Below are 13,013 nucleotides of genomic sequence, written 5' to 3'. Positions count from 1 at the left end.
CCATCCCTCCGAAATGCCAGTTGTCCAAGAGTATCTGGATCATGGTGACCGTATCGAGTCTCTGTCCCATCTCTGAGATCATTATATAATCCTCTAGTTATTCCAGTGTTTTCTCCTCTGTAATTATGCATTGAAGTATCATAAAGTATTCTAGGGGCGGAATGTATGAAGACGGGTGCACAGGAAAAATAGAAACTCTTAATCAGACATTTGTTTTCATTATCTAAACACTACTTGAAGAATGACAGAATCTGGTTCCTAGCGGTTACACTAAGCTTATCCTGGTTATCGGTTTTCATAAATTTGTTCTGTCTGACATAAATCTAAATAAAGTACTGTCATACTATTTTTGGTGTAAGTATATAGAAGTGAATGTATTATTATATTAATGTTGAAACCTCTCATCTAGCTCCTGTAAAGGTATTACTGACTTGGGGCAGTCTTAGCTGTGCTAGTGGAAAGTCAGTGTTGTTGATGTCCCAGAATTCCATTTCCTCCACCTAAAGCCATGTTGTAAATTTAATTTATGTGTGATAATACAATATCTTTTAGTGTGATCTAGTGGCAGAGGAGGGGGGGTCCTGTGTAATGTGTGGGGGGGGTGCAGTAAAATATTGTTATGTTTGTGGCCAGGTTCATGCAGAAAGAGAGCATAAGTGGCTGTTATATGCAGTTATCTAACTACCAACTAACCGTATATACCGTTTGTGGTGGGGGAGCTTTGTGATGAGGTGCTGGTGACGTGGCTTGCAGTGAGATAGCTAGTAGCAGTCACTTCCTGGACAACTGATCAGTGTACGTGGCTGTGTACAGCTCAATGAAAAGCCTCGATCTCAGCGTTAAGTGCATGGAATCCTCTCACTACCCCCAAAGTGCCCAATTTACAAGATGAGATGAAATGCAAAATTCTCTTTGGTGATATCACGTGGTTTGATTTCCGCTAAGGAGTATTGGTTTATAGACCAGAATTGTGGCTCTCGTAGATGAGCAGTGGCTGATGGGAGCAGTTGGATGGAGTCAGGGTCGTTCCTTGTTAAGTAAGGAGTAGGTGCGCTAGTAAGGCAAGTTTTGTGAAACAACGCAAAGATGAGATTTCATTTTATGAAGAGAATATTCAAATGAGATACGGGTGGAGAAGGGCACATTTTTAGGGGTTGTTCCTTGCTTTGCGTAAATGTGCACAACTATTTTAACTAGGCAAAAAAACTACACATAGGTACACATACCTTGAGAGAGAGAAATGTTTGCAATTCTATTTACTGAGCAGTTCTGTACAAGTTTCACTTCACCTTTTCAGGCTGATTCGGTGTCCTTTAATGACAGGAAGTCTGCGGTGTGTAGTAAAATGACCTCCCCCATGAATCATAACTTTATCTCAAATACCTTCTGTTGCTGCTAAGCTTCTGAAACTTTTACATATAGATTTATAAATATTTTTGTTTTTTAACAATTTAGTTTTTATTGTCTTTTTTACAAAAAATAAACATAAAGGGGTAGAGAAATAAACAAGGATAAAAACCCAATTCAAAATAGGGGAGAAAAAAGAAAAGAGTTAAAAAAATAAAAATAAAGGGACAATAAAGAAGAATACATAATAGGAAATGTATACAGCGTTAAACCACATCAACATAATCTCATGGCTGGAAATACCATAGCCTATTATGAATTCAGCAATAGTATGACAACACTTCAAATCTGCTCTGCCAACACACACGTTACAAGAGGAAAAAAATGAACAAAGGGGAAGGGAAGACACCAAAGTTGCCCACTAAGAATAAATTGCGACGACTCAGAGGGTTAGCCTGGAGATAACGGGCACCCCCTTCCATCACACAAACGCCCCAGCTTTGCCATCAATGGTGAAGTCCCCACAATAGAATACGGCACCCCCAGAGTTTCCATCTTAAAGGTACAATGCACTTTGGAAACAATTTTGGCCAATGAAAGGGGTGGTGGAAGCATTTTTTTTTATTAGCCCTCTAGAATTTTAGGTTTATCAACAACAAGTTTATAAATATATAAAAATAAAAATGATTAATTTTCTCTAAGCTCAAATTTGTTCCGGAAATACAATGTGACATTCACTAGGGGGACAAAGCAGCTCCAATGTTTTTGTTTGAACCAGCTAGTAGCAAAATGGGGAAATGTAGTCTGATCACAGAAGGTATGAAATATGTGTGGTTATGAAAGGGTTAAGCAAAGACAATTTCTGAGGCAAGATTCTCTTTAAATAATGTAAGGGAAGAACGTTGTTAGTCTGTGCAAGCCCCCTTGTTTAGGACCGAATGTTCCTGGTCAATTTAGCAGATTTCAGTCCATTGGATGACAAGATGAAAATCAAGTATAATATATATTATTATATCTGTCATGGCTTCGTTGCTGGTAAAAAGCAGGGCTCCACTTGCAGCTGACACTAGTCACTATGATAATATATATTTAATGCTTATTAGCGGCGATTCAGCTGAGACCTGTCACTATGATATATTTTATTGGAGCAATAAAGTGTAATATTTTTTCTAGATTTTCATCTTGTCGTCCGTAGTCTGCGTATTGACATTTTCCATCTTGAGGGACCATGCTCGCCTTTGTAAGCTAAATAAAACACACAGAACATTTATCTAAACCTTTTATTTCACACCATCATCATCATCACCATTTATTTATATAGCGCCACTGATTCCGCAGCGCTGTACAGAGAACTCATTCACATCAGTCCCTGCCCCATTGGAGCTTACAGTCTAAATTCCCTAACATATACACACACACACACACACACACACACACACACACACACACACAGAGACTAGGGTCAATTTTGATAGCAGCCAATTAACGTACTAGTATGTTTTTGGAGTGTGGGAGGAAACCGGAGCACCCAGAGGAAACCCACGCAAACACGGGGAGAACATACAAACTCCACACAGATAAGGCCATGGTCGGGAATTGAACTCATGACTCCAGCGCTGTGAGGCAAAAGTGCTAACCACTGAGCCACCGTGCTGCCCTGTCACACTATATTAGTTATGTTCTTCAACATAGTAGAACACATCCAACCTATGTGACAATTAGATAGCCTAGGGTTTAGTCTATATCGTGTCCATATTACAGAAATCCTCTAAATTGTCCCGTTTCATCCATTGCACATTCATATTGTACCATATGCCCTATATATCTAGTTGAATGGTAAAATGTTATTTATTTTTTCAAAACGGCTACAACCTTGTAGCTTTCTATGACTATAAATTAAATGATGCTTGCCATTAAGAGATAAGTGAAGAATTCACATATATATTTTATTCTCTAAAAGGGAGATTAAATCACGAGGGTAGAACTAAACTTCATTTAAAACACTGGCATGCTGTGGAGGTATAAAAGACTATTTTAGGTGCAGGCACAGCTGAAATATTCAAAACAAGATGCAATGTGTTTAGTTCTATTGCAGTGAAAAAAAAATGAGCTCATAAGATTTTAATCTCGGAAAGCTCTTCTGTAGTTTATGGAGATTCCCAGAGCTTAAATTTAAGATAGATGAGTCTATTGAGCTAAAATCCAGCCTGAGATTGTCTGACCACAATGCTTGGTTATTACTTTCTTTTTCATTTGAATTTGGCTTGTAAAATGGAAGTTAACCCTTGTGTTACCGGACTGGCCAGCATTAAAGCCGTTAAAGCGGGTTGTACCGGGGGGTGTAGTGGGAACTTTAATTGAAAATATTGTATTAGCTGCCGTTTAGGTGGGGCAAAGTTGTCAGGGTGTGGCATTCATTCACTGCATAGCAGCAACGTGCTGCTGGTGTGGGTGCTAGCGATGTGGGCATAGACGGCATGTAAGTGGTGTTGCTAACTTTAGACAGTACCAGGCCTTCCTCTGAACCCCATCCCTTCCACTTTAATCACACCGGCAATGCTGTGCTCACCACTGTCAGTTCATCAATGAAGCCTGGGACTATAGGGGGGACTAGAGGCCTCCAGACTTTCCACGTCCAGCACATTTAGCTGCTCTACCTCCTCCCTCCAGGTTACACCATGCAGCCTCCACACTGTGCTGCAGCCAACCTCACAGACATGCTAAGGACCAGCATGGAGTACTTGATGGCGCCAGTCTGCTCCTGTATACTGAATTGTCACTTTTTTTGTTCCTTTGGACAGTATGGAGAAAGAAGCTGGCGACAAATGTAAAGAGGCCATAGAAAAAGCTCTAGAATATACTCCGAGCAGCCCAGAAGCTCTGCAGCTGATGGCAAGTTATCTCTTCAGTATGGAGCAGCCAAAGGTGAGTGATACTGGCCTTGTTCTCACTTTCAGCTATTGCACAGAAGTGTTAATGCATTTCAACAGGAATCCTCACAGGGACACGGTGACACTGACGGAGACAATGAAATGAAGGCACAGACGGTGATATGTGAAGCCGGTTGTATAATCATGTGCTGGGAGACAGGATGTGAGACATTCATATTTGTAATGACTGAAAATATAGTTCATGTGTAAAAGCTTTGGAAAAGTAACTTTGTTTCATGCAGAGGTGCAATAAAATCACAATCTTCCTGCGTCATTGTGACGGGAACCTTGCTCCATTACTCTGTGCTGCTGTGGACCCAGCTCTTTCTGCTACTTAAATTTGTTTGTGGCGTCTTGGTTACTTCCATTCCCCTGCTCGCATTATAACACTGCCCAGTCACATGTAGCCCTGTTGTCTCCTCTCATTAGTGGACGGGTCACTGCCCCCCAAGAGTATAACACCTCAGAACCCCTGAAATATTTTAGGGTTTTGAGGATCTAACGACTATACTTTGTTCCTGCCCACTTCACAACAATGTGCACGCAGACAGACAAGAGATGAAGGTTGATGACAAAAAGGTGCTTTCATCCTAGTCAAACGCGTCGTAACAATCACATCCGCAAAAACATAGTTTCTATGGGCTGAATGAAAGCAGCTAAATGCTCTCCTTGCCAACAGAATCTCTAGGGTGACTCTAGTTCAGCTGACGGTAATATGTTAAACTTTAAACACCAATCTAGTGGGATGTTTTTCATTTTTTTTATTATTTGTTTTATTTATGTCTTGGTCTACTGGAAGTAATGTTTTATTATATTTGAGACAGGTTGGGTGCAGGATTTGCCACTCTCCCACGGTCAAGATCCAGCAGCGTAAATATTCTCTGACAGATTATTAAAGATTTATTTAGGGAAATGTTGGGATTTGTGCTGTTCCAGATAATGTGTATTGTGTTCTATCAGATTACTGCTGTAGAAATATTTGTGGATTATATTTATATACAAGAAGTAATTTCACCTCTTCCAATTCAACATTGCGTAGGACATCATAATATATTTGTTTCATCTTTTACTTTGTTTTGTGCTATACTATAGCCTCACCTTTATCTCTGATTGGACAGTTGCTTTGGGAGTAAGGGAAGTGGATCACCGAGAGAAAGAGAAATACCCAACCTTCAGATAACTTTAATATATTGGTTACAGAAACCTTTACTAATTGCATAGATTTCTCTTTCTGCCTTTCTTGTGTGCTTTTCACCCATGTTCTCATATCATCAGGCAGAGCGTTTACCCTGAATTATGAGTTGTCTTATTCCAGCGCGGTGCAAATAAACCAATCTGTCTGGCAATACTAATACACAGCTCAAACAACACAGTGGGAAGCCGGCGATATACAGCAACATATTCGGTAAAACTTGCAGGGCGCGTAGAAGCCAGTATGTTAAAATAATCTAAAAACCACTTTCTGATGAGTATCCCGGTTAGTGCCGAGACAGCAGTACCTTAGTTTTGTCTCGGTTTGATCACTTTAATATGAAATTAAGCAAAACTAAATAATGTGCCCCCTTTGAAATATTGAGGTCTAATCAGCAGAGAAGTTTGAGGATTTAGTGACTTGCAGAAGTAGCAGAACTGGAAACGCAGCTACAATAGTGAGCACATAAATGTTTAGCTTTATTCCCGGGCAGCCGTTCTAGGAGTTTTCACATAACTACTCTGCACACAGTATATTTACCTATAAATCTCTGTGCTGGGTAAGATCGCAGCAGTAACATGAGCATCCGGCTATCGCACTCCCGCTGACTGACAGCTGACCTCCCCAACTAGAGACCAATTGTAAATATCCTCTGATTAATGCACAGCTTATTAATATACCCATCATTCATCTCGCTGAGATCTGATGTCAAAACCCATCTACTTATCCCATCTTCCTGGTAATAAATATATCGTCAAACTGCTGTACATGTAATAATTCTGTGAGTTATGACCAAGCCAGCGACCAGGGGCTGAGGCAGAAATCGCTGCCCATATTTCACTGTTGCTCGTATTGACACGGGTCAACTGCTTGGAATAACTCTGTGCCAACACTGTATTGCCTGTCTAGAGATTAGGAGAGATCACTTAAATAACAACCTCCTTTATAACAAAATACTATTTTCAGTGACAATGATTACAAGCCTGGCACAACGTTAGAATGGCATTTTTGCAGCTGATAGACCTGTTTAATTTTAATTAATACTGTTTATAATTTGCACTCGTTACTTTTGCAGATTAAGAAAAATCAATTTGTACCCAAAATTAAGCTGGAGCTAAAACAAAAAAGTTGAAAACTCATGTACTGTAAAGAGGGATCTTTTCATGTTTTAATACATGTAGAAGTAATGTAAGGATACTTTTATACAATGATTGTATTTCATAGAAATGATGTATACTGTACAGAGTTAGTGAGTGACAGGTTCAATCTTTTCTCATTTCTAACCGTGGTCAGTGTAGCTGTAGCACTCACAATATTCCTAAACCCAGATGGTTGCATGTTCTATTGTGCCCTGCCGTTACTGGACATCCATCAGCTGTCATTGAGAGTTATAGATTGATTCCTGGCCCTGTATATAGTGCCTGTGGTATTCATAATGGATGGTGTGTACATAGATGGAGATAATTGGTTTCACATAGCCTATATGGTGGGATTGCTCTACTGTCATCATTTAGAATGAGAAACCCCTTTACATATTTAGCTGATCTGCAACATGGAGGTTGGGGAATGGGGGTGGGGTCTTAGATCCCAGCATGCATCAGGGATCAGCTTCAGGAGGTACTTTGTGATTCAAAAGTTGGCAACCAGAATTGTGAATCATCCATCAATTATCATCCATCCATCCTCCATTCATCCACCCTCCTTCATCTATTCTCCATCCACCCTCCTCCATCCATCCATCCATTCTCCTCCATCCACCTCCTCTATACAACCTCCTCCATCAATTCTCCATCCATCCTCCTCCATCCACCCTCTTCCATCAATTATCCTCATATCATCATCCTTCATCCATCATCCTCCTCTCATTATCCTCCATCCATCCTCCATTCATCAATTCTCCTCCATTCATCCATCCATCCTCCATTCATCAGTTCTCCTCCATCAATTCTCCATCCATCCTCCTCCTCTATACAACCTCCTCCATCCACCCTCTCCCATCAATTATCCTCATATCATCATCCTTCATCCATCATCCTCCTCTCATTATCCTCCATCCATCCATCCTCCATTCATCAGTTCTCCTCCATCCAACCTCCATTCATTAGTTTTCTTCCATCCTTCCTCCTCCTTCCATCCTCCATTCATCAGTTCTCCTCCATCCATCCATCCTTCCTCCTCCATCCATCCTCCATTCATCAGTTCTCCTCCATCCATACTTCATTGATCAGTTCTCCTCATATCATCCTCCTTCATCCATCATCCTCCTCTCATTATCCTCCATCCATCCTTCATCAACCCTCCATCCATCCATCCTCCATTCATCAATTTTCCTCCATCCATTCATTAATTCTCCTTGATCCATCCATACTCCATCCATCCACCCTCCTCCATCCATCCATCAGTTCTCCTTCATTTTCCATCCTCCCATCTTCCTCCCCCCTCCATCTTCCTACCCCCTCCATCTTCCTCCCCCCTCCATCTTCCTCCCTCCTCCATCTTCCTCCCTCCTCCATCTTCCTCCCTCCTCCATCATCCTCCTCCCATCATCCTCCATCATCATCTTTATATAGCGCAGCAAATTCCATAGTGCATTACAATTGGAAACAAACACAGTAATAAAACAATACTGGGGAATACAGACAGAGGTAAGAAGGCCCAGCTTGCAAGCTTATAATCTTATCATCTCACTGTAAACCAGATACACAGCGGACACATTTTTAGTGCATCCCAGTCAGTTTATATACTGCATTGTTCTGAGTATCCGTACAGCCCACACCATGACAGCTTCTGTAGGGTGTGCAGCTGATGGGTCCATTTTCATTTTGCATCAGGAGCCCTTAATTATCTTTGATCAGTAACTTCAAAATAGATTATATGCTTCTGTTGAGAAACAGAGGTATAGTATTTACAGTAAATATATGTAAATAGGTTTCTGTTTTTAGAATTCATGTGTATTGTTACGTTCATTGTTACTTTTAAATTATTGACAGCTGAATGCAAAATCAATGTATGCAAACATAAAACAAGTCACTTAAACTTCAAACTGTTGTTTGCCTGCTGCTATAACCACTTTAGCCACTAGGTGGAACTGTTGAGTTGCCATACAGTATCACTGCGACATTCCCTTTCAACGATAATAGATGTTGTTTTTTCCAAGCTCTCATCTTATCAGCATTCATTCCAAATGTATTCCTTTACTAATACAATTATTTAAGCAATGAAAATGCAATACAACACCAAAAAGTATTCATCTTGTCTGCCTAATGGAACTAGTCTATTAGTACCACTACTAATATATCAATGAAAGGAGAGATGGCTTGGCTGGTGTTAACTCTTTCATAGCCAGGGAACATTTGTTTCGCCTTATTAGTGCACCTAGCATTGAGTTCATGCCAATTAATTGCTATGGCATGGATTTGCTAGTAAGTAATGTTGGAAGAACTGGCATTTGCCTCCTATAGTACAGTAAGCTACTGGTTGGCTGCCCCTGAACTAGTTTGTGAATAGTGTAGAAATGATATGCATTGTCATTAGCGCTGCTCGGTCATGTATCAGCCAAAGTAATGCAATAAGGCTAAGGTCCCGACACTTGTCTGCAGTAGACCAAGCAGCAGCATTTGCAGATTGTGGACCCTGTTTTGTATTGGCCATGTAAGTCCGGACACATGAATAACTCATGCCACATGTATGTTAAATAATTCCTGTGCAGTGATGCGGCTTCTGTAATTTACAAGCGTACGGTGGCTAAGTGGTTAGCACTTCTGCCTCACTGCACTGGGATCATGAGTTCAATTCCCGACCATGGCCTTATCTGTGTGGAGTTTGTATGTTCTCCCTGTGTTTGTGTGGGTTTCCTCCGGGTGCTCCGGTTTCCTCCCACACTCCAAAAACATAATAGTAGGTTAATTGGCTGCTATCAAATTGACCCTAGTTTCTTTGTGTGTGTGTATGTTAGGGAATTTAGACTGTAAGCTCCAATGGGGCAGGGACGGATGTGAATGAGTTCTCTACAGCGATGCGGAATTAGTGGCGCTATATAAATAACTGATGATGATGATTCACACGGACGATCTGGTTATCCTTCTAAACCTCCATATTAGTACCAGGGTTTATGATTCTGAGTCTGTCGCTGATTACTGCATTTCTCAGGATAATCGATCCGCAAAACATTAACTATTCCAGGTCCCTCAAAGTATCCCTCTGGCATTTTTACTGGGTCTGGGGTTTTAGCCCTTATGTATTTAGGTCATGTTCTGAGGCTTTCTTATCATGCAAAGGTCAGTTAAGCTATTTATTATCATAACACCTGCATAGACAAGCCCTAAAATATGACCTGTTGCTGCTCTGATAATATTTTATGTTTAGTGGTTAAATTTGATATTAACATGAATGTATTTTTATGAATTTTAAATGCAATGAATAATATTTATATCATGCAGACATTGTTTCTTCATTTTATTGCCCCTGAATACAGCGCATAGCTACTGTGCTGGTAGATTTATATCCAAAGTACAGAGCATGATCTGAGTTGTATGCAAGTGGGGTGAAAGGACACAACTCTGCCTGTGTTATATAAAACGCAGACACAATCCAGAAAGAGAAAACAAATCATTTAGTAAAAGTTGCAGGAGGGTATAAGCACAAACCGATAAATAGTGTTATTGAAAGGGAAACTCATTTAATGGGTTGATGACCTATAGATTGTTGCAGCTTTATGAGCTGCAAGTTCTAGACTGAAGATGTAATGGGGAATACCAGGTTTTTTTTAATGGCTTTGTGGACTTCTGGAGTTCCAGAACGAGTGTTGAGAATATAATCTCTTAAATCCACTTTAATTATGTGTGATGTCCACCCAAGGCCAGATTGGGTAATGACCTTGATAGTAGAATAGACACTAACCGGAAACTGTCCCTAGGAGTAGTATATGGTCAAGTGACGACAGTAAGGGCTGATATACACGGACATTAAACAGCATCACTAGTTACAGCATAGACAAAACTTTTTTTTCTAGCTTTAACAAAGTATTCAAAGTGTGTTCATTAAGAGGCGTCTCAAAGCTTCCATGCAGCACAGTGTCCTGTGTACTTAATGAGCATTCCTTTAAAACTCAATTGTATTTTTACTAAGTGTTTAACGCTTCTGAGAACTGCAGGCAATGTAAGAATTGATGCCAAATGAACGCTTGTCAGAAAGTGTGTGTGGGTGTTTGTACGCGTCCATCCGCTTAAATTATTTTGTGGACTCAAAGTTCTTTAATATGTTTTGTGAAAACACGTACAAAACACTGTAAAAGAACGCCTGTGTGTTCAGGCCTGATAGATGGGAGTACTGCATGTCAAACGTTCTGTGCCCACCTTTCTGTTGTTATACCCCAGTGTACATGGGGAAGCTGAAATGTTAATCCAGTCCTGTTTATAGCGGTTACGTAGTAAATTTCAATCTATGACATGTTATAGCAGTGTGATCATTATCAGTGGAAAGCAGATCTGACTCTAAGCGCTCTTTGTTCTACCTGACGGAAATTTCCTTAGCAGACGCTTGGCATAATCTTCACCCCATGGATTACTTTACTTTTCTACCAAACATTACAAGCTCTTCGGCATCACTTTCTTCTTCAAGAAGACTTTGTTTATCTTCTCTGCCAGATGCCAGTTATGGGGTTGGTTCTTGGTTCTGACCATTCATCCGTTGAGGTTACTTTTCAGGGCTGGGACAAGGTGAGAGGTTTTTGGAAGCTTAATGCTTCCTCGCTGAAGGATGTGCTCATTTTTCAGATGATTGAGGATGTCTTAGATTTTTTTACTTCTTGAACATCGATCCCCTTATGGAGCTTAACGATTAAACTGGCATCTCAGAAGGCCAGAAACATATTTCACACTACCCTCCTGGCTGAAAAACCCAAAGTCCTTATTGATCATTGCAAACTTCTCTCTTCTGAAACAATTCTGGCATAAGCAGCTTTAATAATCCAGAAAACCCAGGTTCCTGTCAAGATTCCGGATACATTTCAAAAGATTACTCATCTGTATTTCCTTGGCTTCTTCTGAAGCCTCTCTTGCGTTTTCGGAGGGTGCTAATCTGTAAACGTTTTCGGAAGTCAAGAGGGAATTGCTGATTAGCCCTATTGAAGAATCAGAAAATCACATTGGCCATCAAGCTCCTTAAGTCCAAAGTTCCTAGCTGAAAAGAGCAAAGCTTGCCCCATTAATTGTCCCTCTTTTTAACTATACTGGGAGCTCCTAACTCCACCAATGTTATCCACTATCATTGTTCTTCCAAAAGTCTGTAAAATTAAATGTAACAGATATTGCGCCATCTTCCTCATTACCTCACATGTAAATCTTTGCACACATTTTGGCCAACTGGCTTTAAGAGGTACCGCCTTCACCTATCCATTGTGACCAGGTGATCTTAGTGCAACAAAGACCAGCATCTGACAATGTTTGGAAGACAGTCAGCTTTATCGCTTTGGCTCAACATACAAAGACCACTTTGCTACTTTCACTTGACCTGACCTTTGATTGGGTCAACTTGATTTACTTGTCTTGCGTCCCTTGCCATTATTGCTTTCCTGAGCCATTTACACATGCAATGTCAGCTTTCTATGCTGATCACGACTACTATCTTCGACTTGAATGTACAATCGGCCTGCTTTCCCAACTTGGAAGGGATCAGACGTGGTCGCCCTCCTTTCATACTCCATTTTGCCTTCTCTTTGCACTGCCATCCCTGGTACGTCTCCACACTTAGATTCTTAGCAGTAAGGTACATGATGACCAGTACAGGTTCTCCTTATTGGCAGACTATATCCTGCTCACTCTGATCAGACTTCTACCTAATCTGTTGCCTGTTATCCACCCAAGTCACAAGCTCTCAGCCTTACTCTTTTATCACATGGTCTTAAGTTGCTGAATCTCAATTTTACCTTTAAGTGGTCTAATGATAGTATCACATTCTTAGACATCTAGTACACTTCCTTGTACTCTCCATTTTATGATTAGAAATATTCCCCACTTCTGTGCAAATTATGTAGGGACTACAATGGTAGCACTATAAATTGTCCTGGTGAGGGCAGTATAGTGTTTCTGCACCTACTGTACTATTTCAGTATATTGTCAATCTTTTTTCATAGAAGGTGGAAAAGGTTTGGCGTAAGGAGAGGGTAGACTGCCAGCTGATATACTGTTTGCTCCCAAACGGAGTACTATTTGCAGGTATTTTCTGCACAATTCTGTCAGCTGATCCATTTCCACATCTTTTGAAATTCCATGCCTTGGATGCTCATAGAAAACAGTCTAATAAATCCAGTCCTGCCAGCCTACATATTTTGTATTCCACCTGAGTAAGACCCACCTTCTACTCCCTAGTCCCTAATACTAGTTTTCTCTTTCGCTGTGGAAAATTTTGGGGGCCAAGTTGGGGTTGACTAAATCTCATTCTGAAATGATGCCTATTTTTTTACTACAGTTTCTACCAGGTAGCAATTCCACATGGAGGAGCTTGGATATGAAATCAGACTGCTAGTAGGATGTTTGAATTATTTG

General features: G+C 40.5%; 1 protein-coding gene across 2 annotated transcripts in view; it reads left to right on the top strand.

Moving 5' to 3' along the window:
• LOC142158167 (uncharacterized) overlaps positions 1-13,013 on the top strand; it is a 307,129-nt gene that overhangs the window by 10,942 nt on the left and 283,174 nt on the right. For both annotated transcript variants that reach the window (XM_075211864.1, XM_075211863.1), the window contains exon 6: positions 4,149-4,272. In XM_075211864.1, coding sequence (XP_075067965.1) covers positions 4,149-4,272 — 124 coding nt within the window. The remainder of the gene's footprint in view (positions 1-4,148; positions 4,273-13,013) is intronic.

Source organism: Mixophyes fleayi, chromosome 5 (genome assembly GCF_038048845.1).
Source record: "Mixophyes fleayi isolate aMixFle1 chromosome 5, aMixFle1.hap1, whole genome shotgun sequence".
Classification (NCBI taxonomy): domain Eukaryota; kingdom Metazoa; phylum Chordata; class Amphibia; order Anura; family Limnodynastidae; genus Mixophyes; species Mixophyes fleayi.
The sequence above is the reverse complement of the archived record's forward strand: the minus strand, read 5'-3'. Positions and strand labels throughout refer to the sequence as shown.